Consider the following 27109-nt stretch of genomic DNA (forward strand, 5'->3'; position numbering starts at 1 on the left):
AACGTGTATTGTTTGCTGGCTTTGCTTGGCGTCATGAACTCTACTACAGAAATCAGTGTTTTCTACACGTTGGCTTCTTAAACTATTATTTCACGATGAAATTCAAAATGTGCCCATTGGTGAAACCTTTTCAATATGTTGCCTTGACTTGGGCTGCATTGTCTTTTGGACCATCGTTTTAAATTCTTGTATATGTCTAATGTTTGCTAGCAAATGCTAACTGGACGTAATACATGAAGTGTGTGCCCTAATGAACGTTACATAGCTAATGTGACTGACTTATCACCAGTACTATTTAACTATTTAGGAGTTATGTGTATTATCTTTATTTTCATATTGAAGTGAATTATGATAGCAACTACTTTGATGACCTGTAAACTTAGAAAATGTGAATGTGAAATACTAATCATTCATATTTACAATAGTATTTCAGGGGTTACATTTTGTATATGTTATATGTTTTATAGAAGGCGTAGATCATTTTGACTTGTACTTGCATGCTGACAAAGTGCGTGTACTCCTGATGTACATGTATAACCTACATAAATACTTACTCATATTTTTTTAAATAAATATAGTAAATATAGACTTTCTATATTTACAGTAGTAGGTAGATCTTTGGGACTTGGTCATTTTAAAAGTAGCTCTCAGCCTAAAAAAGTGTGAGCACCCCTGATGTAGTGTATTTGTCCCTAAAATAATAGCACAGGCGACACAATAGGGGTGCATGTTTTGGCACATTTTCACTCATTTGTGTGCAGCGATTCAGAAGTAGAAGAGTTAGTTTACACAGACAAATACATACAAATATACGGGTTATTATAATTTTTGGACGTTTTGGTTGATGGCAGCCATGTTTTTCAACCTTGCTCAAAGTTTACATACATGTGCTCGTCGGTCCCTTAAACGTGCGTACCAAATTTTGATGAAACACACTAAAGTTATTAGAGCAGCATTGAGCCGTGTAAGAAATTTCAATTCAACCCTTATTAACTTATGGGGGGCCAACTTTGGGGGTTTAAAAACAGCACCACAGTGTGGTGTATTTCTCAGAAAAAGAATAGCACAGGCAACACAGCAGGGGTGGATGTTTTGACAAATCTTACCCTTTTTTGTGCTGCGGTTCAGGTGTAGAAGGCTAAGTTTACACACGCAATATACATATAAATTCACGGGGTGTTCAAATTTTTTTACGTTTTACTTGATGGCAGCCATGTTTTTCAACTAATTTTGCTAAAATTGTACATACATGTGCTCGTCAGTCCCCTAAAGGTGTCTACCAAATTTCATGGTGATTCGACGAAACACACTAAAGTTATAAGAGCAGCATTGGAAGAAGTTTCAACTCAACCCTCATTGACGTTTTGCTTGTTGGCGGCCATGTTTTTCAACAAATGTTGCTAAAATTTTACATACCTCTGCTCGTCAGTCCCGTGAAGGTACGTACCAAATTTTGTGGTGATTCAACAAAACACCCTAAAGTTGCCGCGAGGGATTTGTAGCGCATGTGTGAGGGAATTTGCAATTCATCGGAATTATGGGGGCCAAACTGTGGGTTTAAAAACAGCGCCCCCATGTGGCGTATTTATTATAAAAGTAATAGCACAGCCAGCACGGGGGTGCATGTTTTGACAAATGGTCACCCTTTTGTGTGCAGTGGTTCAGCATTGAAACAAATTCATCGTGACACGCCAATCCCGACAAGTATGTCACATGACGGTATGCGGAACAGGCAGCGCTACACTTTGCAAACCTACTGTTACTATTACTGTTTTTGCCGTGCATGACTTTTGCCTGCATGACACACATGCACACGCACATGTTGGCTTTTGTTTTTTACCAGCAGCATGCTATATACAGCAGGTCATTGTAGATGTTTGGAGGTAACGTGATACTCTGACACACTGCACCCTCGCCACACTTTCATGGTCGACATGGCCTCTGTCTTTTGTTAGCCCGTGCCTTTAAAAAAAAAAAAAAAGGCTTTTTTTTATTATTTTGGCAGTAACCACGCTGTCAATGCAGCGGTCAGAGTCCGTCGGGTTTTATGTAAGCCGCGAGAGTTCATCTTGAGTAAGCCTTAATAAAAGCCAGTCCTGCCTCTTTGGGAATAGAGCCTCTTGACTTGGAGCTGTTTGGAGGAAATAAAGTGTGAATGCTGAGTCAGGCGTTCACGATGATTGTTTCTCCTATTCTCGTTGCTTTGCCGCTAAATAGCAGCACCGTTGATTGAGGGATTTGAACTCCGTCAGGGACAAAATTAGCGTCTGGTACGGGACAGTTGTGCTATTACTTTTCTCAGCCCAAATGCAAATCACTTTGGGAAAATCGGACTTGAAAGGCAATAATGGGTTGACACCGTATTTAGCAAATGGTTCTGATGCCATCCTTATACTGTTCCCACGATATTGGATGGTATCTGTGACTTGATGTAAGTAGGGATGCTCCGATACCGATCATCCATGAGTGAGATCGTCCGATACTGATACCGAGCACGTGGATTAACTGTAAATTTTTCAATTTATTTATGAGTGGTATTGGTCAGGAGCATCATTAGACAATTTTTTCAGGCAAATAGGTAATTATTAAAAAAAATGAAAAATGTTGTGCAATTAGTAAAATATTTGTACTATTTGACACAAACCTGAATTTAATTTGATGCATGTTTTTTTTTTTAGTTCAAGATAACAAAATTAACAGAATAAACAATACAAATAAATATCTTTATTCAATAGAAATTTGCCCTGCTTAACTTAAAACACAATTCATTGAGCGTCCATGTTGCAGGGGTGTCCAACTTTCATCACGATTAGAGCTGGCAACTATTTGTCTTCTATTTACTGTATGACTGGCAACATTCAAATTGTATACCACTTTATTATTAACGACTAAGAGCTGAAGCAAATATTCTTTGACCCTTTGCGAGCTACTCAAAATCAGCTGGTGAGACAGGAGGCCCCTGTGATAGCATCACCATCGCAAGGCCGGACACACTGCGTTTATGTTCATTAAACAACGACAAACAAAGTCTTTTGAGGACGCGACGTAATTAGCATAATGAAAACAGGAGAGTAAAGCTGTTCAGTGACGCTTGAAAAAGTTAGCACGTACCCCATGGACCTGATATCCACTTCCACTGGGACAAGTATGAGCTCCGAACTAACCATATTTCTTGTTTGTATTAAAAACAAAATGGCACTGTGGCAAAAAGTCACATTTGGAGTCTGAAGACCAGAAGCTAGGTGGATAACTCTAGCTAGCTAAGTAGCTGCCGCCAATGTAAAGCACAGCTGGTGGCAGCTAGGCAGAGCTTGGAGAGAAAGGAGCGAGAATAGTGGAACGACAGTACGTTTGGTAAGACACGCCGGCGTCGATTGACGTAGTAGGCTGTGTCGAGCTCAATACGAGACGCGTCATTTTGTTGGCGGCCCTCCGTGACACAGCCGACGTGAGCATTTTTCTATAAAAAATGAAGTTGCTGAAAATTTTAAACTGGACTTTAAAATTTTGTATTATTAGACTATATTAGTTCTTATTTAATTTTAATTTAGTTTTATGATATATTTTATAATTTAGTTGCATTTTAATTTGTCATTTTCATATTTTAATTCATCTAAGAACTTAAAAAAAATATGATTATTTTATTTGGATTTAATTGTATTATACTATATTTTTAATAATACATTTTTATTTTAATTAATTCAATTTCGGCATTTATTATTGGATTCAACAAGCAAAATATGAAATATTCGACTTTTAAAATGTTGGGATAATATCATAATATTTGTAATAATTGTATTTATATTTCATATTTATTTTATTTTTATATCTATTAATATTTCATTATATATTTTCATATTTTTATTTCTACATTCTATGGTTATTTTCAGAGTTTGTCTCTGCCATTCTGTGATGGCTTCACAAAACAACAAGAAACGAAACGCTCCAATCGTCTGTGTGCTAGATGATAGAAGTTAAATGATGACATGATAACCCAACGATTGAGCAGTTTGCTGTCATCATCCGTCACGAACTACCGCTAAAGTCCAATGTCAATCACTCTTCTCGCGCCTGTACTTTGCTCCGCCGTCATAAAGATAAGAGCCAGCCGGCCGGCCTGCCGGACAACATAGTATCAGCTCTGAGTGCTGATAAAGGCTCACTGTGGAGTGTTTACACTACGGGCACGGCAGTCCGAGCCGAGCGCTTGGAGCTCCTCAAACCAATCACCAGGCAGCGTGAGCGGGACGCCCTATCAGACCTTATTAGCCTTGCAACACCACCGTCATGACCCCAGTGGCCCCGTTTCTCACAGGCCTGTCAGCACTCGCACCATCGGGACTGAGGATTAGACATTAACAGGCGGTTCTGCGGTAATCATCATTCAAGAACCCGAGGTGGTGGTGGTGTTGTTGTTGTTGTTGTTGTTGTTGTTGTTGTTGTTGTTGGGGGCTAAAGTTGCTTCAGGAAGTGGAAGGTATTGTTGTCCTTGGATGTGTTATTCATTCTAATGAAGTACTGTTTTATGTCTCAATTGCTTCTTATTTGATTGTTGTTTTAGCGGTACAACTCGAGGCTTCACGCAGCCTCTGATGTTGTGTCCCAGAAGTGTTTCTGTGTCGTGACAAAAACCCCCCCAAAACAAACAGGCTTTGCTACACATCTTAAAATAAAGCCAGTAGCTCTGCCAGCTCTGTCGGTCGGCTACTGACGTGTGAGCTGTAAGTTTGATGATTTTGCTTTTCTTCAGCATGATGTTGCTGTTAGAATGTGAGCGTAATGTCGGCACAGGGGTGTCCAAAAATCAGCAGTGGTTTTGCCAGAATCAAGTCAAAATATTAAGAAAAACAGTTTTAATCTAACGAGAAAAAGTAGGAATGTTACGAGAATAACGTCGGAACATAATGACAAAAATAATCTCATTTTACTAGTTTAAAGCTTAATGGAAAAAAAGCTTTAATATTATGAAAAACAAACAAAACAACGAAAAAGTTGTACTTTTTGGAAAATTAGGTTGTGGAAAAAACGATGTTACAAGAATAAAGTAAACCTATAAATGGGAATAAAGTCATAATTACAAGAAGAAAGTTTGAAACAGTTCCATCCATCCATTTTCTATGTTATCCTCACTAGGGTCGCAGGGGAAATGCTGGAGCCTATCCCAGCTGAGTTTGCCCGAGAGGCGGGGTACACCCTGGACTGGTGGCCAGCCAATGGCAGGGCACATAAAGACAAACAAGCATTCACACTCACATTCATACCTATGGACAATTTAGAGTCTCCAATTAACCTAACATGCATGTTTTTGGAATGTGGGAGGAAACCGGAGTACCCGGAGAAAACCCACACACGCACGGGGAGAACATGCAAACTCCACACAGAGATGCCCAAGGGAGATTCGAACCCAGACCTACCACATCTCCTGACTGTGTGGCCAACATGCTACTCACTAAAAAACAAAACAAAACATGTTTGTTCATCAATATGTTAAGAGAAAAGCCATATTCTAACGAGAAAAAAGTGGCAAATTTCACGAGAATAGACTCGTAACATACCCCGCCTCTCGCCTGAAGACAGCTGGGATAGGCTCCAGCATACCCGTGACCCTAGCGAGGACAAGCGGCACAGAAAATGGATGGATGGATGGATGAACTCGTAATATAATAATGTCATTTTAGAAGAGTAGAGGTGAAATATTAAAGAAAAAATATTAATATTATGAGAAACAAACAAACAAAGTAAAGTTGGCAATTTAGGTTTAGGAAAAAGTGATAATTTTATGGAAATATTTTTATTTAAAATATAAATTTAAAATTTAAGAAGAATTATTTAAGAAGAAAGTTGAAATTTAAAAAAAAAAAGAGCAAAGGGGGAAGTTGATACTAATAATAGGCTTTTTCACCTACAGTGTGGCCCTCGCTGGAAAAAGTTTGGACACGCCGTGTTAGTACTTTAGCTCACCACTACGGTTGTGCTAACATTCATGCGCTCCTGTCCCACTGCTTGATGTTACAATGAGGGTAACGTTATGTGAACGTGTCCATTCATTGTCAGCCAATAGCTTGTGATTGTGTGGATGTCAGCGCAATCGGTCACCTGACAGGAAATGGATGACATCACTGTGCCCGATTGGCTACACCACGCAACAACCACACGTATAAAACATTTAAAAGTCGACTAAAAACCTTCTCCCTTTTGGGACTCGTAAAGTCTTTCTATCGATGTATTGATCCGTGGGGTTTTGTTCATCTCTCCCGCCGCGTAAATGAGCAAATTAGAGGCCACATTTAGCTGCAGCTTATCTATCGACGTAGAACATTAACCTTTAGAGTCATAAAAGTCTCTGCTCAGCTCGTGTGCGAGGTTCTTCCCGAGGTCGGTGCTCTGACTAACATTAACTTCTGACGTGAATATAATAATTAAGAAGAAACCCATTGCACTGTAAGGATTATTTACGGCACGTGCAGCCTCTTGCCATCACTGCTGTGGGGTTGCTGATGCACATTTAACTTATTGGTGCTCCCAACGATGTGGCTTTTCGAACAAATGATTATTTGTTTTATACCACATTTTTATTGGATTTTATGCTAAATTCATTGTAATTTTAATTTGCAGCAAAATCATTTAGTTTTATGAACCTTTGGACTAAAACTCTTTACCTTTCTTTTTATTATTTATTTTATACCAAATTATTATTTTTACTTTTTACCAAATTAATCAGATATTTTGGTTTTAGGCACCTTAAGACTAAAACTCGAACCTTAAAAAGACAATATATGTATTTTTTGATGGTACATTATATTATAATTTATTTGTATTTTTTATTTATTTATTTGATTTGATTGGATTTTTATACCAAATTAATCAGATATTTTTGTTTTAGGCACCTTAAGACTAAAACTACAATTTTTTGATGGTACATATATTATAAATTCTTCTTAATTTATTTTATTTTATGTTATACCAAATGAATCTGTTTTTGTTTTATGCACTTTTGGACAAAAACTCTTACATTAAAGAGACAATATGTATATATTTTGGTGGTTCATTACGTTATAAATTCTTCTTATTGTTATCCTTATATGTCATATAATTATTTTTATTTTATACTAAATTAATCTGATACTTTTGTTTTATGCACTTTTGGACTTAAACCTTAAAGAGACAGCATGTATATTTTTTGATGGTACGTTACATTATAAAGTATTTTTTATTTTATTTTATTTTATTTTATTTTATTTTATTTTATTTTATTTTATACCAAATAATCGCTTGTTTTTGTTTTGGTCTAAAACTCTAATCTTAAACAGGCAATATTTTGTATATTTGTTGATGTTACATTACATTGCTATTATTTTTTTAATACCAAATTAATTTCTTGTTTTATTTACGCTTCCTGACTAAAATTGTCACCTTAAAGCAACAATAGGTATAATTGTTACGTTATTGGTAACAGTAAGTCACTTATTTCAGTGGGTTTCTAATATTGGTGGACCAGCCAGGACACCGTGGGCTTTATTAGCAGTAGCGTCATTGCTAATATTAGTGTTCAGAGTAGGGATGGGCTTTGTGGATTTTATTTGTTTTACATGACTGTTTGTATTTGCGTGTGGAAGCTAACTCTTCTACTCCTGAACTGCTGCACAAAAAAGGGTGAAAATTTGTCCAAAAATGCCGCACACATAGAAATACTGTGTTTTGATGTGGACAGACATTTCTTTTTCAACCCCGGAGTGCGGGAAATGTGCCTTTTTGAAGCCAACTAACGTGGCCTTAGTTCATCGCTGCTGATTGGGGAGGGTCACAAGTTCAGACAAGGATGTGTGTCATGTGTGTTATTTAAATATGACGACGATGTTTGCTCCGGGTGTCTGTTGACATAACATAACATACCTCAGTCCACATTGCTGCCAACTGTCCTCACACTGCGCCATCACATGAGTGTAGTTCTTGCATGGTGTGGTACAGTGCATGACGAGGATGGATTTCAGCACTTTTTGTAGCCTTTTATGGAGCAAAGAACCATATTTGCTACTTAGGGTAAACCGCATGCATCCCTTCAAGGCAGGAGAACCATGTGACTTTCCCCAAAACAATGACAGGATTGAATTTATTAATGAAAAGGTTTTATTTTAACGTAGTGAAATAAAATGTGCTTTTATGCATTTTTACAAATATATGTTTATTTTCTTTTTTATTGTTATAAAAATTATATTTTCATAATACAAGTATTTCATATTTTTCTGGCATTAAATCTTAATTGACTTTTACCCTTTTATTTTTATCAATAATATTTTTTTTTATTTAATTCTATGTGACAAATAGTGGCCTCTGCTCTAATAGACACCAGGCGCCAATTTATTGCCTTCTGAAAAATGATAAATTAAATTATTGAAATTATTACTCAAAATGTTTTTATTTAATGGAGTGAAAGGAAAGAAAAATAAAAAAATACTATAATACTTTTTGTAAATATGTTTTTATTGTATGATCATATTTTTAGAATATGAATTGAAAATTTTACTGAAGTTAATAATAAAATAGATTTTTCTGTTTTTTTCATCTTAGGGTCCTACTAAATGCTCAAATAAAGTTTTTATACATTTGTTGTTCATTTTTATGTATTTTTTTAAGAAAAAAACACTTTTGTTCCATTTTTTAAGTGGAAAAATGTACCTCCTAGGTTAATTTACAGAATTGTTTAGGATGTTTCCTTTTTTAACCCCCTAAAAAGTTTATTACAAAAAAATAAAGATAAGATAAAATACAAACCATTACAGTGCAGTAGAAGTAGTAGTAGTAGTAGTAGTAGTAGTAGTAGTACATTACAATGCAAAATAAAATAAATGCAATACAATATAAAATACAAAATTCAATTCAATTCAATTCAATTACACACAAAATAATCGAAATATGAACGCTGACAAGATGTTATGAGGGGAAAAAAGCTGACATTTTAAAATGCTCGATAATAAGAAGGTATCATCCAAATAACACAAAGCTGAGATGGAGGCTTTTTTGCATGTATTGGACAGTTTTTGGGGTTTTTTTTTTTGCATTTTACAAAACAAAAAGGTAAAAAATACCAAAGGCGCCCCGAATATTGTTAAAATATTTTGTATGTAGTCGTCGATACATTGTAGCATGATACATACAATGGTGTGAAAAAGTGTTTCTTATTTTTTTGCATGTTTGTCACACTTAAATGTTTCAGATCATCAAACAAATTTAAATATTAGTCAATGACAACACAACTGGATTTTTTTGTGTTCAGTTGTGTTGTCATTGACTAAATTATAATAACATATAATATATATAATAATTTGTGTGGTGATCTGAAACATTTAAGTGTGACAAACATGCCAAAAAATAAGGGGGCAAAGTCTTTTTCACACCACTGTATATAGTGTTATTATATACATATTCTACAGTGTGTATATATATATATTTTTTTTTTTATTAAATTTTTTGTATATACATATATATGTAGACATACAGTATGTACTATAATATATATATATATATATATATATACACACACACACACACACACACACACACACACACACACACACACACACACACTCCTGATCAAAATCTTAACACCAGTAGTAAAATTGCCAGAATTTGTATTTTGCACATTTGGATCTTAATGAGGTTTTTAGTAGAGCTACAATATGCAAAAGCAAGAACGGGGAGTGAGACAAAAAGCATTTTGAAAAAGTCATTTCTTGAAAACAACAATTAAACTGAAATAGGCTGTTTATCAGACCAGTGCTCAAAAACTAACAAAAAATTCTCCAAAGCAGAACAAAAAATGTTCAGTAGGACTCAGTAATGAGTAGCTCCACCGTTCTTGTTCATCACTTCAAAAATGGGTTTGGGCGTGCTTGATGTGAGTGTTTCCAGGAGGCTAGTGGGAACATTGCTCCAAGTGGTGAAGATGGCTTCACCAGGGGCATCAACTGTCTGGAACTGATGGCCATTTTTATAAACTTCCCTTGCCATCCATTCCCAAATGTTCTCTATGGGCTTTAAATGAGGGGAACATGCAGGATGGTCCAAAAGAGTGATGTTATTCTCCCTGAAGAAGTCCTTGGTCAAGCCAGCATTGTGAACTGCAGCGTTGTCCTGTTGAAGAACCCAGCTGTTACCACACAGACGAGGGCCCTCAGTCATGAGGGATGCCCGCTGCAACATCTGGACGTACAGTGGGCATCCACCGTTTGACGACCCTGCACCACCTGAAGCTCCAGTGTTCCACTGAATGGAAAAACACCCCAGATCATGATGGACCCCCCTCCACCGTGCCGGGTAGAAAACATCTCAGGTGGGATCTCCTTGTCATGCCAGTAACGTTGGAAGCCATCTGGACCGTCAAGGTTACATTTTTTTCTCATCAGAGAATAAAACTTTTATCCACCTTTCAATGTCCCATGTTTGATGCTCCCTGGCAAAGTCTAAACGGGCACTTTTGTGGCTTTGAAGGAGACGAGGGCTTTGAATTAGTTTTTTGTTTTATAAACCCTTTTCCCGCAGATGCCGTCTGATGGTTATTGTGCTGCAGTCGGCACCAGTAAGGGCCTTAATGTGGGTGGAAGACCGCCCTGTGTCTTGATGGACAGCCAATCGGATTCTCCGGGTCAGCGCAGGTGTGATTTTTTTGGGTCTACCACTTGACTTTTTTGTTCCATAATGCTCAGGATCTTTAAAAAAAATGTAGAATGACTGTCTTACTGCACCCAACCTCAGCAGCCATGGCACGCTGCGAGAGGCCTTGCTTATGCAGCTCGACAATCCGACCACGTTCAAAAAGAGAAAGCTTCTTAGCTTTAGCCATCAGGAGGGCATGACAGTGTGAATGCCTGACAGAAAATGAACATTTTGATCAGATTTTGTCTTTTATGGTCTGTGGTCTTAAACTTTTGATCAGGTGATCTGTTTATCAGCTCTATTTCAGTTTAACTGTTGTTTTCAATCAATGACTTTTTCAAAGTGCTTTTTGTCTCACTCCCCCTTCTTGTTTTTGCATATTGTAGCTCTGCTTAAAACCTCATTAAGATCCAAATGTGCAAAATGCAAATTCTAGCAATTTTTTCACTGGTGTTAAGATTTTGATCAGGAGTGTGTATATATATATATATATATATATATATATATATATATATATATATATATTACCAAGCATTGTAATTTGGTTCCGTCCCTGAATAAATAGCCTAAAAACACTCAATGTGTCTTGCCTAAAAATGTTCCATTGTTTCCCTCCACCGACCAGCTAGGATGCTGTCATGGCAGAGAGGTGTGTTTATTCTCCTTTGCCCTAAAGCAGTTGACAGTTATCCACACGCTGCGTCGGAGGCTGCTCCAATGGAATACCTTTCCAGATTCCTGTCATCGGGCTTTTCATAAAGAAAAATGCAGCGAGCGCGCTGAAACTTTCCAAGCAATCTGAGGTCAAACGCAAGCGTGTGCAAAAGTGCAGCAGCTGCGATCGGATCGCTTCATAACCGCCCCCACATCTGATGGACTTAGCGGGGCCTGATGGAAGGGGCTTACTGAAGACTGACCTAGTTTACATGCGGAGGTCTGAAGTTTGTGGTGGAAGGCACACGTGTCTTTTCAAGCGGAGCTCCTCAAGCCTGTAGGCCCGGTTCCCTTCTCTGAGTGCAGCCCCAGCCAGCCCAGTGACCTACATTCCTCCTTCTGAATGTCCCTTTAGCTGTCTCGGTCCTCTCTCTGCTGCATTATGAGGTTGCTGTACCTGCGCGACTATACTATAGTATAGCATTTTTCACCAATTTTAGATCATTAAAAAAATAATAATAAAATTCTAATTAAATAAGTTCATAAAAATGGGAAAGATGGGATTTCAGCAGTTTAAAAGTACTTTTAGTAAGCCCTACTGGGAACATGCCGTTGCGTGTGTGCACGTGTGTGTGTGAAGCGTTAATGCTAAAGAGCTGTGTGTCTCCAAAAAGTGCTGTCCAATTTTGACATATACACGGTAACTCTGTACTTGTCAAATGTAATAGATTGAATTTCTCACATACTCACATTGTAGCATTAAGGAGTGGGACGGGAGGACGCAGACGTTAGCGACACTAGCATAGCTATGTGACAGTAAAGCGCTAACATTACATTTTAACACCAACATCATGCTAGGTTAGCCTATTTGCCGGAGGAAAACAAAATGATTAAATTGAATGACAGATAGCTGGCTAATTCCAGGCTTTGTTTTAAGATGTGTAGTGAAGCCTGCATGGTTTTTTTGTTGTTTTTTTTTACAATTTTGGGACCTTTTTAAAAGCACTCAATATAAAGGAAAAAATGGGGGGAAATGAAATAAAAGTGCTTAATATAAGTAAAAAGGAGTAGATTTCCCCCTGGAAGTAGGAACATTTGGAGGGCAATAGGGTGTTTGGACCGCATAGAGTATTCAAAATTGTGTGTTTACCGCCCTTTTTGTTTCCTGCATCACCTCCAGTCTGATGAGTGAGCTCGCCGGCAGCAGCCCCTCCCAGCTCCGCGGCAATTATGGTCGACATTGAGAGCCACTACCGCCCCCCCTCACCCCTGGAGGAGTCCGTGCTGGGCAGCCCGCTATGTGCCACTGATGATGACTTCATCGGCGGCATGGAGGAGCTGCACGACATCTCGCAATCCATCGACAGCAGCACACTCAGCTCCTACGACGTCCCCGAGTACCAGTCGTCCAGCAACGGCTCCGAGGGTTCCACCGTCTTTGGTGAGGAAAACTTTTTGGGGGTAAATTTTTCCTCATTTATGCATTTGCGAGGTCTTAAGTCACTGATTTGGGAATTGCAGTTGCAGTTGAGGTCAGGACCTAAATGTGACCTCTGCTGTAATAGATGGTGGACCCAGATTAATTGCCATCCACCTGGATAAAGAAAACACCATACCGCAAATCAAAACATGTCGCTTCCTTTATTTCCCCCTGTGGAAAAAATTAGCAAAATGAAAATGTATTATTCTGATTATTATCCTTGAAATCTATCTGTACAAATTGTGACCTCCGCTCTAAGAGGCACCAGACCCCAATTGGATAAATACCTCGCTTGGATAAATAAACACCACACCTCAAATCGAGGCTTCCTTTTTTTTCCCATCCAGAAATTTATGGGAAAAAATGGAAAAAAGTGAAAAATTATTATTGTTATTGAAATGCTTTTGTACAAATTGTGACCTCCGCTCTGGTAGACGCCGGACCTCGATTAATTGCCATCCACTTGAATAAATAAACACCACACCTCAAATGAAAACACATGACACTTCCTTTATTTCTACTTGTGGAAAAAAAATGGCAAAAGGAAAAATGATTACGATCATTTCCTTTGAAATGCATCTCTACAAATTGTGACCGACACTCTAAAAGACACCAGACCCCAGTTAATGGCCTTCCACTTGGATAAATAAATACTGCACCACAAATTGACACTTCCTTTTTTTTCCGCCATGAGGAAATGAATAACAACAAGTCATGAACTTTACTATGACTGGAGTCATGAGGACGTTGTTCCCTTCACAAACGGCGCCTGCAGAGCAGACATGGCATCTGTAAAGCTGAAGTTTACAATGTGGTTTAAAGAGAAAGTGCTGTTGTAAGCAGCGTGGAGTATTCTGGAGCAAAAGCCACTAAGTATTCAGAATTATGGACTGAAACGCCTGATTTCTGATTTGTTTGCATGTTTGTCACACTTAAATGTTTCAGATCATCAAGCTAATTTAAATGTTAGTCAATGACAACACAGCTGAACACAAAATGAAGTTTTTAAGTAAAACTTTTAATTATTAAGGGAGAATCAGTCTGGAAAAGGTTATACAGCCTCTGCTAAACCTGTGGGACTCCAGCGAACCACAGTGAGAGCCATTATCCGCAAATGGTGAAAACATGGAACAGTGGTAAAGAGGTCTTAAAAGACTGCAGGCCTCACTTGCCTCAGTTAAGGCCAGTGTTCATGACTCCACCATAAGAAAGACACTGGGCAAAAACGGCCTGCATGGCAGAGTTCCAAGACCAAAACCACGGCTGAACAAAAAGAACATTAAAGTTCATCTCAATTTTTGCAGAAAACATCTTGATGATCCCCAAGACCTTTGGAAAATATTCTGTGTGTCTGACGAGACAAAAGTTGAAATTTTTGGAAAGTTTGTGTCCCAGTACATCTGGTGTAAAAGTAACGCCGCATTTCAGAAAAAGAACATCATACCAACAGTAAAATATGGTGGTGGTAGTGTGATGGTCTGGGGCTGTTTTGCTGCTTCAGGACCTGGAAGATTTGCTGTGATAAATGGAACCATGAATTCTGCTGTCTACCAAAAAACCCTGAAGGAGAATGTCCGGCCATCTGTTGGTGACCTCAAGCTGAAAGCAACTTGGGTTCTGCAGCAGGACAATGATCCAAAACACACCAGCAAGTCCACCTCTGGATGGCTGAAGAAAAACAAAATGAAGACCCTGGAGTGGCCTAGTCAAAGTCCTGACCTGAATCCTATTGAGATGCTGTGACGTGACCTTAAAAAGGCGCTTCATGCTGGAAAAGCCTCCAATGTGGCTGAATGACAACAATTCTGCAAAGATGAGTGGGCCAAATTTCCTCCACAGCGTGTAAGAGACTCATTGCAAGTTATCACAAACGCTTGATTGCAGTTGTTGCTGCTAAGGGTGGCCAACCAGTTATTAGGTTTAGGGGGCAATCACTTTTCCACACAGGACCATGTAGCTTTGGATTTTTTTTCACCCTTAATAATAAAATGTTTCATTTAAAACCTGCTTTTTGTGTGTTGTCATTGACTAATATTTAAATTTGTTTGACCTGAAACATTTAAGTGTGACAAACATGCAAAAAATTAGAAATCAGGAAGGAGGCAAACACTTTTTCCCACCATTGTATTGAGTCATTAGGAGATATGTCCCATTTAGTGCATTTAGTGTACGTAGTAAGAAAACCTCAGCCGGGAGTGTTCATTTGAAAATGACTTGATTCTCCATTCACTGGGACTTCATATCCTCATACCGCCAACATGGAATCCCCATCCCCCACCCACCACCACATTCTTCGGCCAGCCCAAACCACCTCTCGGGAAACGTCCTCTCAGCTCCTGTTTGGTTCTTGAATAGACGGGCGACAGACAGTGTGGCAGAATTTATGGTCGCGCCGCCAAATTATGCAACACTGAAGACGGTAGAGAAAGACAATCATTTAGGACAACAATGGAGCGTGTGAGAGAGGCAGGAAGTGAGAGCGTTAGGAGTTTTTGTCTGATCCCCGTCTGAGTAGAATGACTTAATAGTGCCACTGTTTGGGACTATTTTTGGTCCGTTCCTTTCTCATCATGGAAACGGGTGGCCATCACATGGAGTGTGTTGTCCGTGAAGAAAAAACACATATAAAACGCACTGGACTGTAAGTGGCATTTAGCGGTATTTATAATCACGCTATCGTCACAGTGTCATGGCACCACTCCTAACGATATTAAATTCACAGAGAAGAATATGACTCCAATGGGAGGGGGGCAATGTGTACGCCAGGGGCGTTCAAAGTGCGGCAAAAACAGCAAAAATGGGTAATTTTACAAGTGAAAAAGGTCATTTTACAAGAATAAAGATGAAATATTAAGAGAGTAAAGTCATAATATTAAGACAATAAATAGCATAAAGTTGAAATATTAAAGGAAAAATGTTGCAATATGAGAAACAAAAAAAATCAAGGACAAAGTTGCAATTTTTGGAAAATTAGGTTGGGAAACAGTTCTAAAATTATAAAAAAAAAAGTCCAAATATTATCAAGTTGTAATATTGGCCCCTTTGCAGGAAAGCAATTTTAGACCTTCCCGGGTTGATGGTCCTGCCCGCTAAGGGCCCTGTCACACCTTGATGATTTCGGCAGCGCATGCCTGACGTGATCATTTTGATGGCATACGTTGAACTGCCGACGTTTTTTTTTTTTTTTTTTTTTTTTCAATTTTGGGCTTATACATAGCGTATTTATAACGACTTCGACGTAAACATGACGTATTGGTAACTTATATAGAACGTTTCTCTAACTTATAGACAACTTATATCAACGAATGCGTAGCGTGTTGCTGGTGTTCACAATTTTTCCCAAAGCCCAACGCCTGTCACACCTTGGCGATTTAGCCAGCTTACGCCAACGTATGAAAAATTTGGCCAATACGCTGGCGTACGTTGTAGTACGTCTAAGTCGTCCAAAAATGTTGTGCCTGCATAAAACTTTTTGACGTATGTCAACGTATGATTAATACGTCCCGCATACGCGGGCAATAAGTTATGCGATCGTTGACGCCCGTTCACACACGTTACTTGTAAGTTACGTACAAGTCGTAATACGTCAACATGAAAGATTAATATTCGTGTGGTCCGCAAGTTTGATATGAATGGCACTTGTCGTGTGCGGAGCTGAACGAACCAATCACGGTGAGGTATATGGGTCTCGAGGGCGGGACCTCGGCCGGGCAGTACGTCCAACGCCTCACCGCCTTGACTCGTTCGCTCGCTCATTCATTCATTCCTCGCAGACAGAGCGGAGTCAGCGGCTTCACGGCTTCTCCTCTGCCCAGCTGAGTGGGCATACAGTGACGTATGAATCATACGTTGATATACGTCGAAAAGTTTTATGCAGGCACGACTTCGACGTACTACGACGTATGCCGGCGTGCTTCCGCGTGCTGTTAACATACACAAAACTTACCCATAACTTATTTGACGTACGCCAGCGTTTTGGCCAAATTTTTCATACGTTGGCGTAAGCTGGCTAAATCGTCAAGGTGTGACAGGGCCCTAACGTAGATTGCCTATGTAACAGAGCAAGACTGATCACTCAGATGAGTCAAAGATTGTACATGATTTTAACAAAAGATGCTAACCGCAATACACTTCTTAAATAACACATAATTAATCCCTGCAATACTTATAAAACACAACCATAGGTGACAGGATGACTAGTTTTCCTTTATTTGATTTTTGTAGTTGTATTACACACTAGTTACGCGTGGCTGATGGCGAATAATGTTAAAATATGAATAAAAACATTATTGTAATACATCGTTTCGGACACGTTACCATATTATTGTATGACAATGTGTCTCCAAACCTTTTACTGGTAGCATACATACAGTAATATATAAGACATACATAATAAATGAGAATGTGGTCATAATATTACAAGAAAAAATGTACAAGGAGAAAGTTTAAATATTTGTGAAAATTTAAAAAAAAAAACAGCAAATAAGTGTAACGTAAGGAGAAAAAAAATCCTATCAATAATACACTTCACCGATAACACAAACTGTTTACTGTTTTTTTTCCTTTTAAGTAACGTCTTTGCATGTCTACATGGGTTGGCTCAGAAAATGGAAAAGTGGCCCCTGCATCCTTTGATTTTTTTCACCATACGTACAGCCCTTGGTGGTAAAAGTTTTCTGAAAATAGACTGAAAATCATATGTGTGTATTTAGTTAGTCAGTGGCTGATGCAGCAGCTACAATTTCCAAGCAAGACACAATTAGTGTCCTGATTAAACAAGACTGGTATCATAGCATTACACATTACTTACAGACACAGAAGGGTATTAGTATTAATATTAGTCTCAAAGTATTCTGGCACAAAGAGCGTCGGTTGCAACTAAAATACAGTACATTTCAAAACCATGAACTATATAGGCCGTAAGCTTGGATATACTTTAGAGTAGTCGGTGTACAGCTTGTACAGCAGTATGGATTTACCGTCAACACAGCCACTATTGTCTAAATATTTGGCAACAACAAGTGAGTAGCAAGATAACCGTGTTTTGTCCACAGTCAAGCATGGCGGTGGCAGCAGTCTGGGGCTGGACGAGTGCTGCCGGCACATGGTGAGTTGCGGTTCATTGAGAGGGAAGATGAATGTACTGTGACTTTGTGAAGCAAAAGCTCACTTTCAGTGGCTAGTACAGCTATATATACAAGCTGTGCACTGACTAATCTAAAGTACCGGTATATGTAAATGTACTTTCTATAATATTGTCCCTTGAAAAGATGTAATCAAATGCTTGCTGAAATGTGACGGCTGTACTGAGATACTGTGAAGGTAAGTTGTAATTCAAAAGTATGGAGACACTTTCTAATGTACTTGAATGGGAAGGTGGCTCCAAACTTTCGACAAATAAACTTTTGAGTGGTATTGTGTATTCGTTCAAGCGAAAACCTAACCTAACGTTATCGGATGTGTACATTAGACATGTGACTTCTTCATGATGACATGATGTGTAATCACATATGCTCTTTGGCAGACGCCCTGACCCCAGCGTCCAGCCCGTCTTCTGTGGTTTACGGCGTGGCGGCGGGCCAGGAGGACATCTCATCTTCCTCCTCGTCCTCCTCGTCGTTGCTCAGCCTGGAGTGTCGAGTGTGCGCCGACCGAGCCTCGGGCTACCACTACGGCGTCCATGCCTGCGAGGGCTGCAAGGTGAGAAGATAACATATGATGTCGATGATTCAGGTCAACAAGCTGCATTTACCAGTGATGACAAAGAGGCAAAGTGTGATGATAACCATAGAACGGGGCTCTTTTTCAGGAAAGCAATTCCCATGTTGATCGTATTGTCCGCTAACGTAGATAATCTATGTAACAGTGCAACACTGATCAGTTAGATGAGTCAAAGATTGTATATATGACGGGAGCGTTGTTTACTTGTGAGCCCTTTTTGCCAACAGTGAATGTTAAAATATGACTTAAAACATTAATGGTACTTTATCTGAGTGTTATTTTTGCTTACTTTACGTTTAAATGTTTAAAAAAATGACAAGGTTAAAGTAAAGTAAAAGCCATTACACACGTCCAGTCAAAAGTTTTTACAAACGTAACCATGTTATTGTATGAGAAAGTGTCTCCAAACTTTTGACTGGTGTTGTACATGATACACAACACTTATTAATCTCAGCAGTACTTGGAAAACACCATTCTGTGACGACAGGATGAGTACTTTTGCTTTATTTTGGTTTTATTTAGTAGTATTACACACCTGTTAACTTCTTTTTACACTTGCATGCCAATGAATAATGTTAAAGTATGACTTCAACAAATTACCTGTACTTGATTTGAATGTTATTTTTGCTTACTTTACGATTGAAGTGTAAAAAAATGACAACATTAAAGTAAAACCCATGCAAACATTGGTACACTTATTATACACATCCAGTCAAAAGTTTTGAGACACGTTACCATGTTATTGTATGAGAACGTGTCTCCAAACTTTTGACTGGTGGTGTACATAATACGTAACACTTATTAATCCCAGCAGTACTTGGAAAGCATCGTCAGGTGACAGGATGGGTAATTTTGCTTTATTTTAGTTTTATATAGTAACATTACACACTGGTTAACTTCTTCTTTAATCATTTTTTGTGCTTGCTTTACAATTACAATGTAATCAAAAGGACGGCATTATAGTAAAATCGCTGCAAACGCGAATACCCTTAATTTACAGTATGATGACTAATTAATCCCAAGCAGTACATATAAAAAAACACCACTAGGTATGTGCTGTATGCTCTTCAAAGATGAGTCGTTTTGGTTCTATTTGATTGTATTAGAAACTGATTAACTTGTTTTTTTTCCCACTTCTATGGTTAAAAAATGACTTAAAACATGACCTTATTTAAGCTTTATTTTGCTCGCCTTTCAATGGGATTGGCAAATGGATGAAGAAATGAACGGAAGCAAGGAGGTCATTTCATTGGAGTTTATTGTTCAGCAGCCAAAGCTGTACGGTAGTGTCGTAGAGGTTCTTGCCTCACTGTGTCTGGGAATGCCTAACTTGCATAAAAACAGCATCAGTGCAATCACACACAAACACACTGAACATGTCTCAAACTGTCATGGGAGTATCGTTCATAGGGTTCATGGCAGCATGGCAACACTCTGTCTTGTAGAAGTACGATGGGTTCATGGAAGCGCCTGCGTTTTGTCAAATCCAACACTGAGGAGGAGCGCAACACACGCCTTTTAATTGCTTTCAGGGTGATGCTCGCAATTTATACCCGGAAGTAGCAGACCCCCACTACGTGTATGCCAACACATGGACCCTTTGCTGCATATAGCATTCCTGTTTTTACATGCAGCGTGTGTGTGTACTGTGTACTGTGTACTGTGTACTGAATGAGAGTGTTAACGTGAGGCGGGTGTTACTTAACTTGCATTCAAGTGTCACTCGTTTGCTTAATAATTAGATTAAGTGTCTGTAGTATGGCACAAGGTGTCTGCTAATCAGGCTGTAGTTAAGTATAAATGTTGTAGTAGCCCTTTAAATAAAGGGTGGGGAAATCCGTTTCACACTCAATTTTATTATAGCATGTATCCTATGATTATGTATGTTTATGTTTACTGTATAGGGCCTTTGTATGTAGCAGCTTTGCTGACATTTTATATGTTTTTAGTATTTTTTAGTAATTGCATGGGGGGCTGGATCAACCGATATACAGCCCACGTAAAGAGCAAGGAACCACATTTGGTGACTAAATTAGCCCATCCGAAAAAAAATCAGTAAAATCATGTAATATATTATTTATTTATTCTGTATTTATCATTTAAAATATACTATATATTTACATACTATATATACTAGATTTATTTAGATTATATATTTAGTTATATATTATTGTATGTAAAATAGGCTGGTGGTCTAGTGGTTAGCATGTTGGCCACAGAGTCAGGAGATCGGAAAGATCTGGGTTCGAATTTCTGTTGGGCATTTCTGTGTGGAGTTGGCATGTTCTTCCCGTGCGTGAGTGTCTTTTCTCCAGGTACTCCCTCCCACATTCCAAAAACATGCATGTTAGGTTAATTGGACACTCTAAATTGTCCATAGGTATGAATGTGAGTGTGAATGGTTGTTTGTCTATATGTGCCCTGCCATTGGCTGGCGACCAGTCCAGGGTGTACCCCGCCTCTCGCCTGAAGTTAGCTTGGATAGGCTCCAGCATACCCGTGACCCTAATGGGGATAAGCGACATAGAAAATGTAAAATAATAGTATTTTAAAAACTACTCCTACTACTACTACTCCTACTACTACTACTACTACTACTAATAAAAATAATAATGTATTATTATATAATATACATGTATAATAATATATTATACAGCAGGGGTCACCAACGTGGTGCCCGCGGGCACCAGGTAGCCCCCCACGACCACATGAGGTGCCCGCAAGCCCGCTTTTCATTCAGGTTTTCAGTTAATAATGAAAGAACAGTAGAAAGAAATGCATTCTGAAATAGAAAATGTGAGTTGTGGACACCAGCATTTTGTTCATGTTCTGGTAAAACAAGCATATTCGCTTTGTTTGGGTTTAAAATAAAAATGCAAAATACAAAAATGAGTGGCTCTTGGCCATTTTCATTTTGTAAAAGTAGCTCTCACAAGGAAAAACGTTGGTGACCCCTGTTATACAGTACATGTATATTTTGCATCACTTATTTATATATATTTATTATTTATTTCAATTATTATCTTATATAAATGTATTTATATAGTATGTATAAAATATGTTCAAAATGACATCTGTAAAATAATACTAGTAATACTAACAATACTAACATGAACTAAAAATACAGCAAATGAATATGAGACACAAAATAGCTCCTTCATACTTGACTTACTGTCTGTTCATGTTTCCGCTAGAACAATCGGGTCCAGCTCACAGCTCCTTTTAACCACTCCTAGATCTAATCTTAAATCTCGGGCCTTTTCTGTCGCAGGTTCGAGACTTTGGCATGGCCTGCCCCTAAACATCAGATCTGTACAAACACTGGAGCATTTTAAATCTATTGAAATCTTACTTTTATGGACTGGCTTTAACACAGGTTAACCTGCATGGGCATTGCTTTTTTTAATTGTTTTTACTGTCATTAATTTTGTGTATTGCTTTTACTGTATTTTTAATTGTACGTTTTATTATTGGGTATGTTTGTGCACTTTGCAGCACTTTGGGCAGTTAACAGGTGGAAATGTGCTACATAAATAAATGTGACCATTTTTTAAAATTATATCTTTTATCAAGGATGCGTAAAGAAAACAATACGGTGCATATTTGTGTGTTTTTTTGTAAAACAAAGTAACAAGTACAGTATGTTCCTTTGATTTCCCACTGTCAGGTCTATTGAACCACTTTGTCATTTGTGCAGGGTTTTTTCCGGAGGACCATCCGTCTCAAGCTGGACTACGACAAGTGTGAGCGCCGCTGCAAGATCCAGAAGAAGAACCGCAACAAGTGCCAATACTGCCGCTTCCAGAAGTGCCTGTCTGTGGGCATGTCCCACAACGGTGAGCCCAAACAGGCAGAGCCTCTCCCTCGCTCACTTTTAAACACATACCACTTACAACGGCACCGCGACTGTACTACAATGCCAAGAGCTGCTAATTAGCAGTAATGAGCTTAGACGGCAGGTTGAGACACGCCATTACGCTGGAACTTTTATTTGACTTAGTTCTTCCGTACAACCTAATAAACAAAACCACAAGCATTAAAATGAATGAAATGTACATTCGTACAGCAGCGCTTTATTGTCACGTTTGCACGTTTTGTCCTCCTTTTATTGGTAGAAGCGAAATGTGAACCGAAACAGGAGCTTGTTCCTGGAAGCTCCTCCCATTCAAAGCATTAAACCTGCTTTTTAAGAGGCGGAGATGTTCTGCACCTGAACAGGAAGTTTTTAATTGAGACATCTGCGGAATGTACTGTAGTATAATTAACCGTCTGTTTTTTACCCAATTAGCTACACCTGCATGTGCACGTGCTCTGCAAAAGTGCATAACCGCTGCGGCCTGTAATTAGCCCCGGGTCTAAAAACATTCACAGCTGTGGCTGTAGGCGACCTCTTGTTTTTATTTTTTGGGTTTGCTCTGTTGCTGCTGTGTTGCGCCGTATACGTGCTCATAAATGACCAGGTGGTCAACGCAAAGTAGGTTTTTTCCTTCCACTTTCTCATGCACTCCAAATCATTAAAAGTTGCTGTAGATAACGAGGTTTCACATTCAGGAAATACAATCAAACCTTCATATGTCTTAGTTTCCACATGATTCGGTTTGAGCGGAAGGTTTTTGCTCAAATACTGCCTCTGTTTTTGTACAGTAATGCACGTGCCTTTGCCCTATACTCCAATGTTTGGTGAAATCAAGGGCTTTTTGCTTGTGCAGGTGTTCCTAATGAAGTGTCCGGTGAGTATCTCACTGGCCTCATAGTCATGTTAAGGTCAGACCGCCATGCTTGAACCCGTTCAACCCTCAGTTATTACAGGGAAGGAGGGGCAGGGGTCACATGACTGAAGAGAAGGCTTATGTCTTATCTTTTTGAGGGCTCTTCTTCAGCATATTGGAATGCTGGACTCAACACACACACACACACACACACACACACACACACACACACACGCGCATACATGGCATGCCGACCCGCGTCCAAGGTCAACTTCCTGATTGGAAACACGCTCAGAAACACATGAAGATGACGTTTGTGTCTGCACTTTGTGCTCTAATTCCACGTTGGTTGCAGTGAACTTCATTGATTGCTTCAGTATCTCTTAAAGCTACAGCTCACATTATTTTTGTTGCCGTTTCCTGGCGTCCACTTCCTGTGACTCTTGAGTTTCACGGCTGGAAGTGTAACCAAAGAAATGAGACTTGAGACGCGAGTGCAATCGGATCCTTTTGAGGTCTCGCGCTCTCGTATGAAGACGGCAAAGAGGGACCGCAGCAAGCAATGCTAATTTTGGCCATTCGTCCTTCGGGTTGAATCGACCCGCAGTGGATAGGAGAGCCAAACCTGACTGTTGTCGATACTTCCTGACAATACCATGCATCTGTTTGACATAAATGTAACATTATGCCTCATAATGGAGACTCGGGTGATATATAATCATCTTCACATAACCAGCTTGCTAAAGTGCAATCAAAATATACAGTAAACATTCTTTTGCACCTGCATACAGGTGTGTCCTACACATGGTTTTAACCTTTTAGGATGCAAGGAATGGCATGCATCACTATAAGGCAGCAGACCCATGGGTTTTTTTTTTCCAACTAAGCAAACAAATGAGGACAATAATGGGGAAAAACGTTATAAAATATATTACAGAACAAATTTATTGTACAAGTATTTAGATTTTTGAATAGGCCTTTTTAATAAATATATTGATGTATTTTTTTTATATGCGCTAAAGAAAAAAAACATCCTGGTAAAACGTTTAGAATTTCCAAGTATTATATTTGTAAAAATAATAATAATATAATAAATAAATATATAATACTTTAAAAAATACATGATAAACATATTTTCATAGTAATAATATTAATCATTATTATTTGAAAATAAAATATTCATCCTGTTTTCAAAATAGTTATATATGGTTCAAAATATTAGGAAGCTCTTGGTGTGGTGACTGTCAAAACTAAGCATGAAATTATTATATATTATAATTATATATATTATATATTATATTATATGGATTTTAGTCAAGGGTTTTACTTTTTTTTTTTACACTTAGGGTTTTTAAAAAAACCTGGTTCCAGTTTTGGATTTCCAAATACTAATATATGTATAATAAGTACTATGAATAATGATGATAATATATTTTTTATTTATAATAATCTGGTTTTCCAAATGAATAATAATAATGATAATAATCACAATAATTATAATAATCCTGTTTTCAAAATAGGGTCATAAATGGATCAGAATATTAGAAAGGTATGATGACAGTATAAAAAGAGCTGTTGATTTTTTTTTTACAGTAAATAAATAATAATAATACATTTTATTTTGAAGCGCTTTTGTAAAAACTCAAAGGCACTTACAAAGAGCAAGCAATGCAATCAATACAATGTACCATAAAACAGAAGAATACAAGAAATACACACTTAAAATGAGAATAACTTGGGATTAAACATTATAAGCAAGTTTTCAGAGATGGGTTTTAACATGAGATTTACAGGTAGACAGGTAAGCACAACTACGGGCGAGTGAAGGGATGGAGTTCCAGAGGGAGGAGGCAAAAGTCTCTGTTGCCCCAGGTTCGGCGCTTGGCCATTGAGGGTGGGGACAGGAGGTTGGCGTCAGAGGAACAAAGGGTACCGTTTGGGGAGTGAAAGGAAGCCAGTGGAGGTTTCGGAGGCTAGGTGTGATGTGGTCATAAGAGCAAGTGTGTTTAAGTCAACGGCAAAGTTCTGAATATACTGACGTTTGAGAGTTTTGCTTGGACGTCCGTAGACAATGCCGTTAGAGTAATCAAGTCTGGTGGTGAACAAAGTTTACTAAAGTTTAAAAAAAAATCCTGGTTACATTGTTGGATTTTTAAATATAATAATATGTATAATAAATACCATCAATAATAGTAATCATAATAATATTTTTTTAAATAAAATAATTAGCCTGTTTAAAAAAAAATACTTTTTATATTTTATATACTGACTTTAAACTTGTTTGTTTTTAAAATACTAGATACATTTGTGGGTTTTTAAATGTTAATATGTGTATAATAATAATAGTAATAATAATAATAATAGTAATAATTCTAATGATAATAATAACAATAATGCTAATGATAATAATAATAATAATAATAATAATAATATCAACTGACTTTAAACTCAGAATTTTTGGGTTTTTTTTCCCAGATACTTAAGTAAAAATAATCTGGTTACATTGTGGGGTTTTTAAATATGAGTATATGTATTATAAATACTATGGATAATAATAGTAATAATAATAATGATAATATAAATAATAGTTTTCTTTTGGTTTGTTTTTACAGTTACTAAAGTAAAAAAAAATACTTGATTAATTTCTAAAATTTTTAAATATTTGTATAATAAGAATAACTTCTAAAATAACTTCTAAAATAAAATCATTAGGCTGTTTAAAAAAAAATACTTTTTATGTTTTATATTATATATACTATATTTATTTTATACACTATATTTGATATATTATACTTTTTTTTTACAGTTACAAAAATTTTAAATAATAATCAAAAATAATAATAGCCTGTTTTTAAATTGTAATAGTTCAATATTGCTAAAAAATTTATTAATAAACATAATTTACATAACATCAACATAATAAGAATAATTTTTAAATACAGTCATCCTGCTTTAAAAGTAAGGTCGTATCTGGGTCAAAATATTAGAAACAGCTCTCAGTATGATGACAGTATCGGTCGATTGGAAGTTCATTTATTTCAAAATTGGTACCCTGGTACATGTTCAACATAGGAAGTGTTTCATCAATGACATCAGTCATTTCTGAGAAACGGAGAAGGGGTAGGATTATAAGACAAATAAGACAAGCTTCTTCTTTCTACTTTTCAAACATGTGATGATGACGTACTTCAATGTACACTGTAGACTGACTAAGCCACGCCTCCCGGCGGAGTCACAGACAGACCGTTTGACAGACAGACGCGTTGGTTGTAAGCTTAAAGCATCACTCACTTCCTCTCAACTTAATTGGAGTTGGCTCCTGTCCAGGCACCTGCTGTGCAGCTTTACACCTTCACACGCTCCATCCTCTTTGTTGACAACTATCTAATGGACCCTCATGCTGCACGGCTGCTGGATTGGTGTCACACACCTGCATCACGTGCTTTATTTCTTGAGGAAACTCCTTTCTTATCTGTTTATTGGCTATCAGATCTATAGGTGAAGGAGTAGTAGATTGTGTGTGTGTGTGTGTGTGTGTGTGTCTGTGAGGTTAAATGCAGTTCACTTCCAATCTCGTTAGTCAAATGGGATCAGGCCGTCTGAGCGAGGCCTTGAAGGCTCTCACAGGAAAAATAAGTCTTATTCAGCGAGTGTTCAGGCACATGTCACACCACAGCGCCTATGGACGTGTCTGTAACAGCATCAACAAGTGTTTTCTTAAGAGACGCCATGGCGATCAAATAACTATTTTTTCCATGCTCCATATGTGTACGTAAGCTCAATATGTGTGCCATGGTGTAGCTCACAGGTGTCTAACTCAAGGCCCGGGGGGCCGGGTTTGGCCCGCCATATAATTTTATGTGGCCCGTGAAAGCCTTGAAATAATGCATGT

At 38.0% G+C, this 27109-nt stretch overlaps 2 protein-coding genes across 2 annotated transcripts in view; one reads left to right on the forward strand and one right to left on the reverse strand.

Moving 5' to 3' along the window:
- The window catches only part of pparab (peroxisome proliferator-activated receptor alpha b), a 39973-nt gene that overhangs the window by 7248 nt on the left and 5616 nt on the right, over positions 1–27109 (forward strand). The window contains exons 2-4 of the mRNA XM_054777788.1: positions 12488–12748; positions 18312–18487; positions 22206–22344. Of these exons, the coding sequence (XP_054633763.1) occupies positions 12538–12748; positions 18312–18487; positions 22206–22344 (526 nt within the window). The 5' untranslated portion in view covers positions 12488–12537. The remainder of the gene's footprint in view (positions 1–12487; positions 12749–18311; positions 18488–22205; positions 22345–27109) is intronic.
- The window catches only part of kcnq1.2 (potassium voltage-gated channel, KQT-like subfamily, member 1.2), a 289633-nt gene continuing 280383 nt past the window's right edge, over positions 17860–27109 (reverse strand). Inside the window, exon 20 of the mRNA XM_054777784.1 lies at positions 17860–18480. Within this exon, the coding sequence (XP_054633759.1) occupies positions 18457–18480 (24 nt within the window). The 3' untranslated portion in view covers positions 17860–18456. The remainder of the gene's footprint in view (positions 18481–27109) is intronic.

This window comes from Dunckerocampus dactyliophorus, chromosome 5 (assembly GCF_027744805.1).
Source record: "Dunckerocampus dactyliophorus isolate RoL2022-P2 chromosome 5, RoL_Ddac_1.1, whole genome shotgun sequence".
NCBI classification, from domain to species: domain Eukaryota; kingdom Metazoa; phylum Chordata; class Actinopteri; order Syngnathiformes; family Syngnathidae; genus Dunckerocampus; species Dunckerocampus dactyliophorus.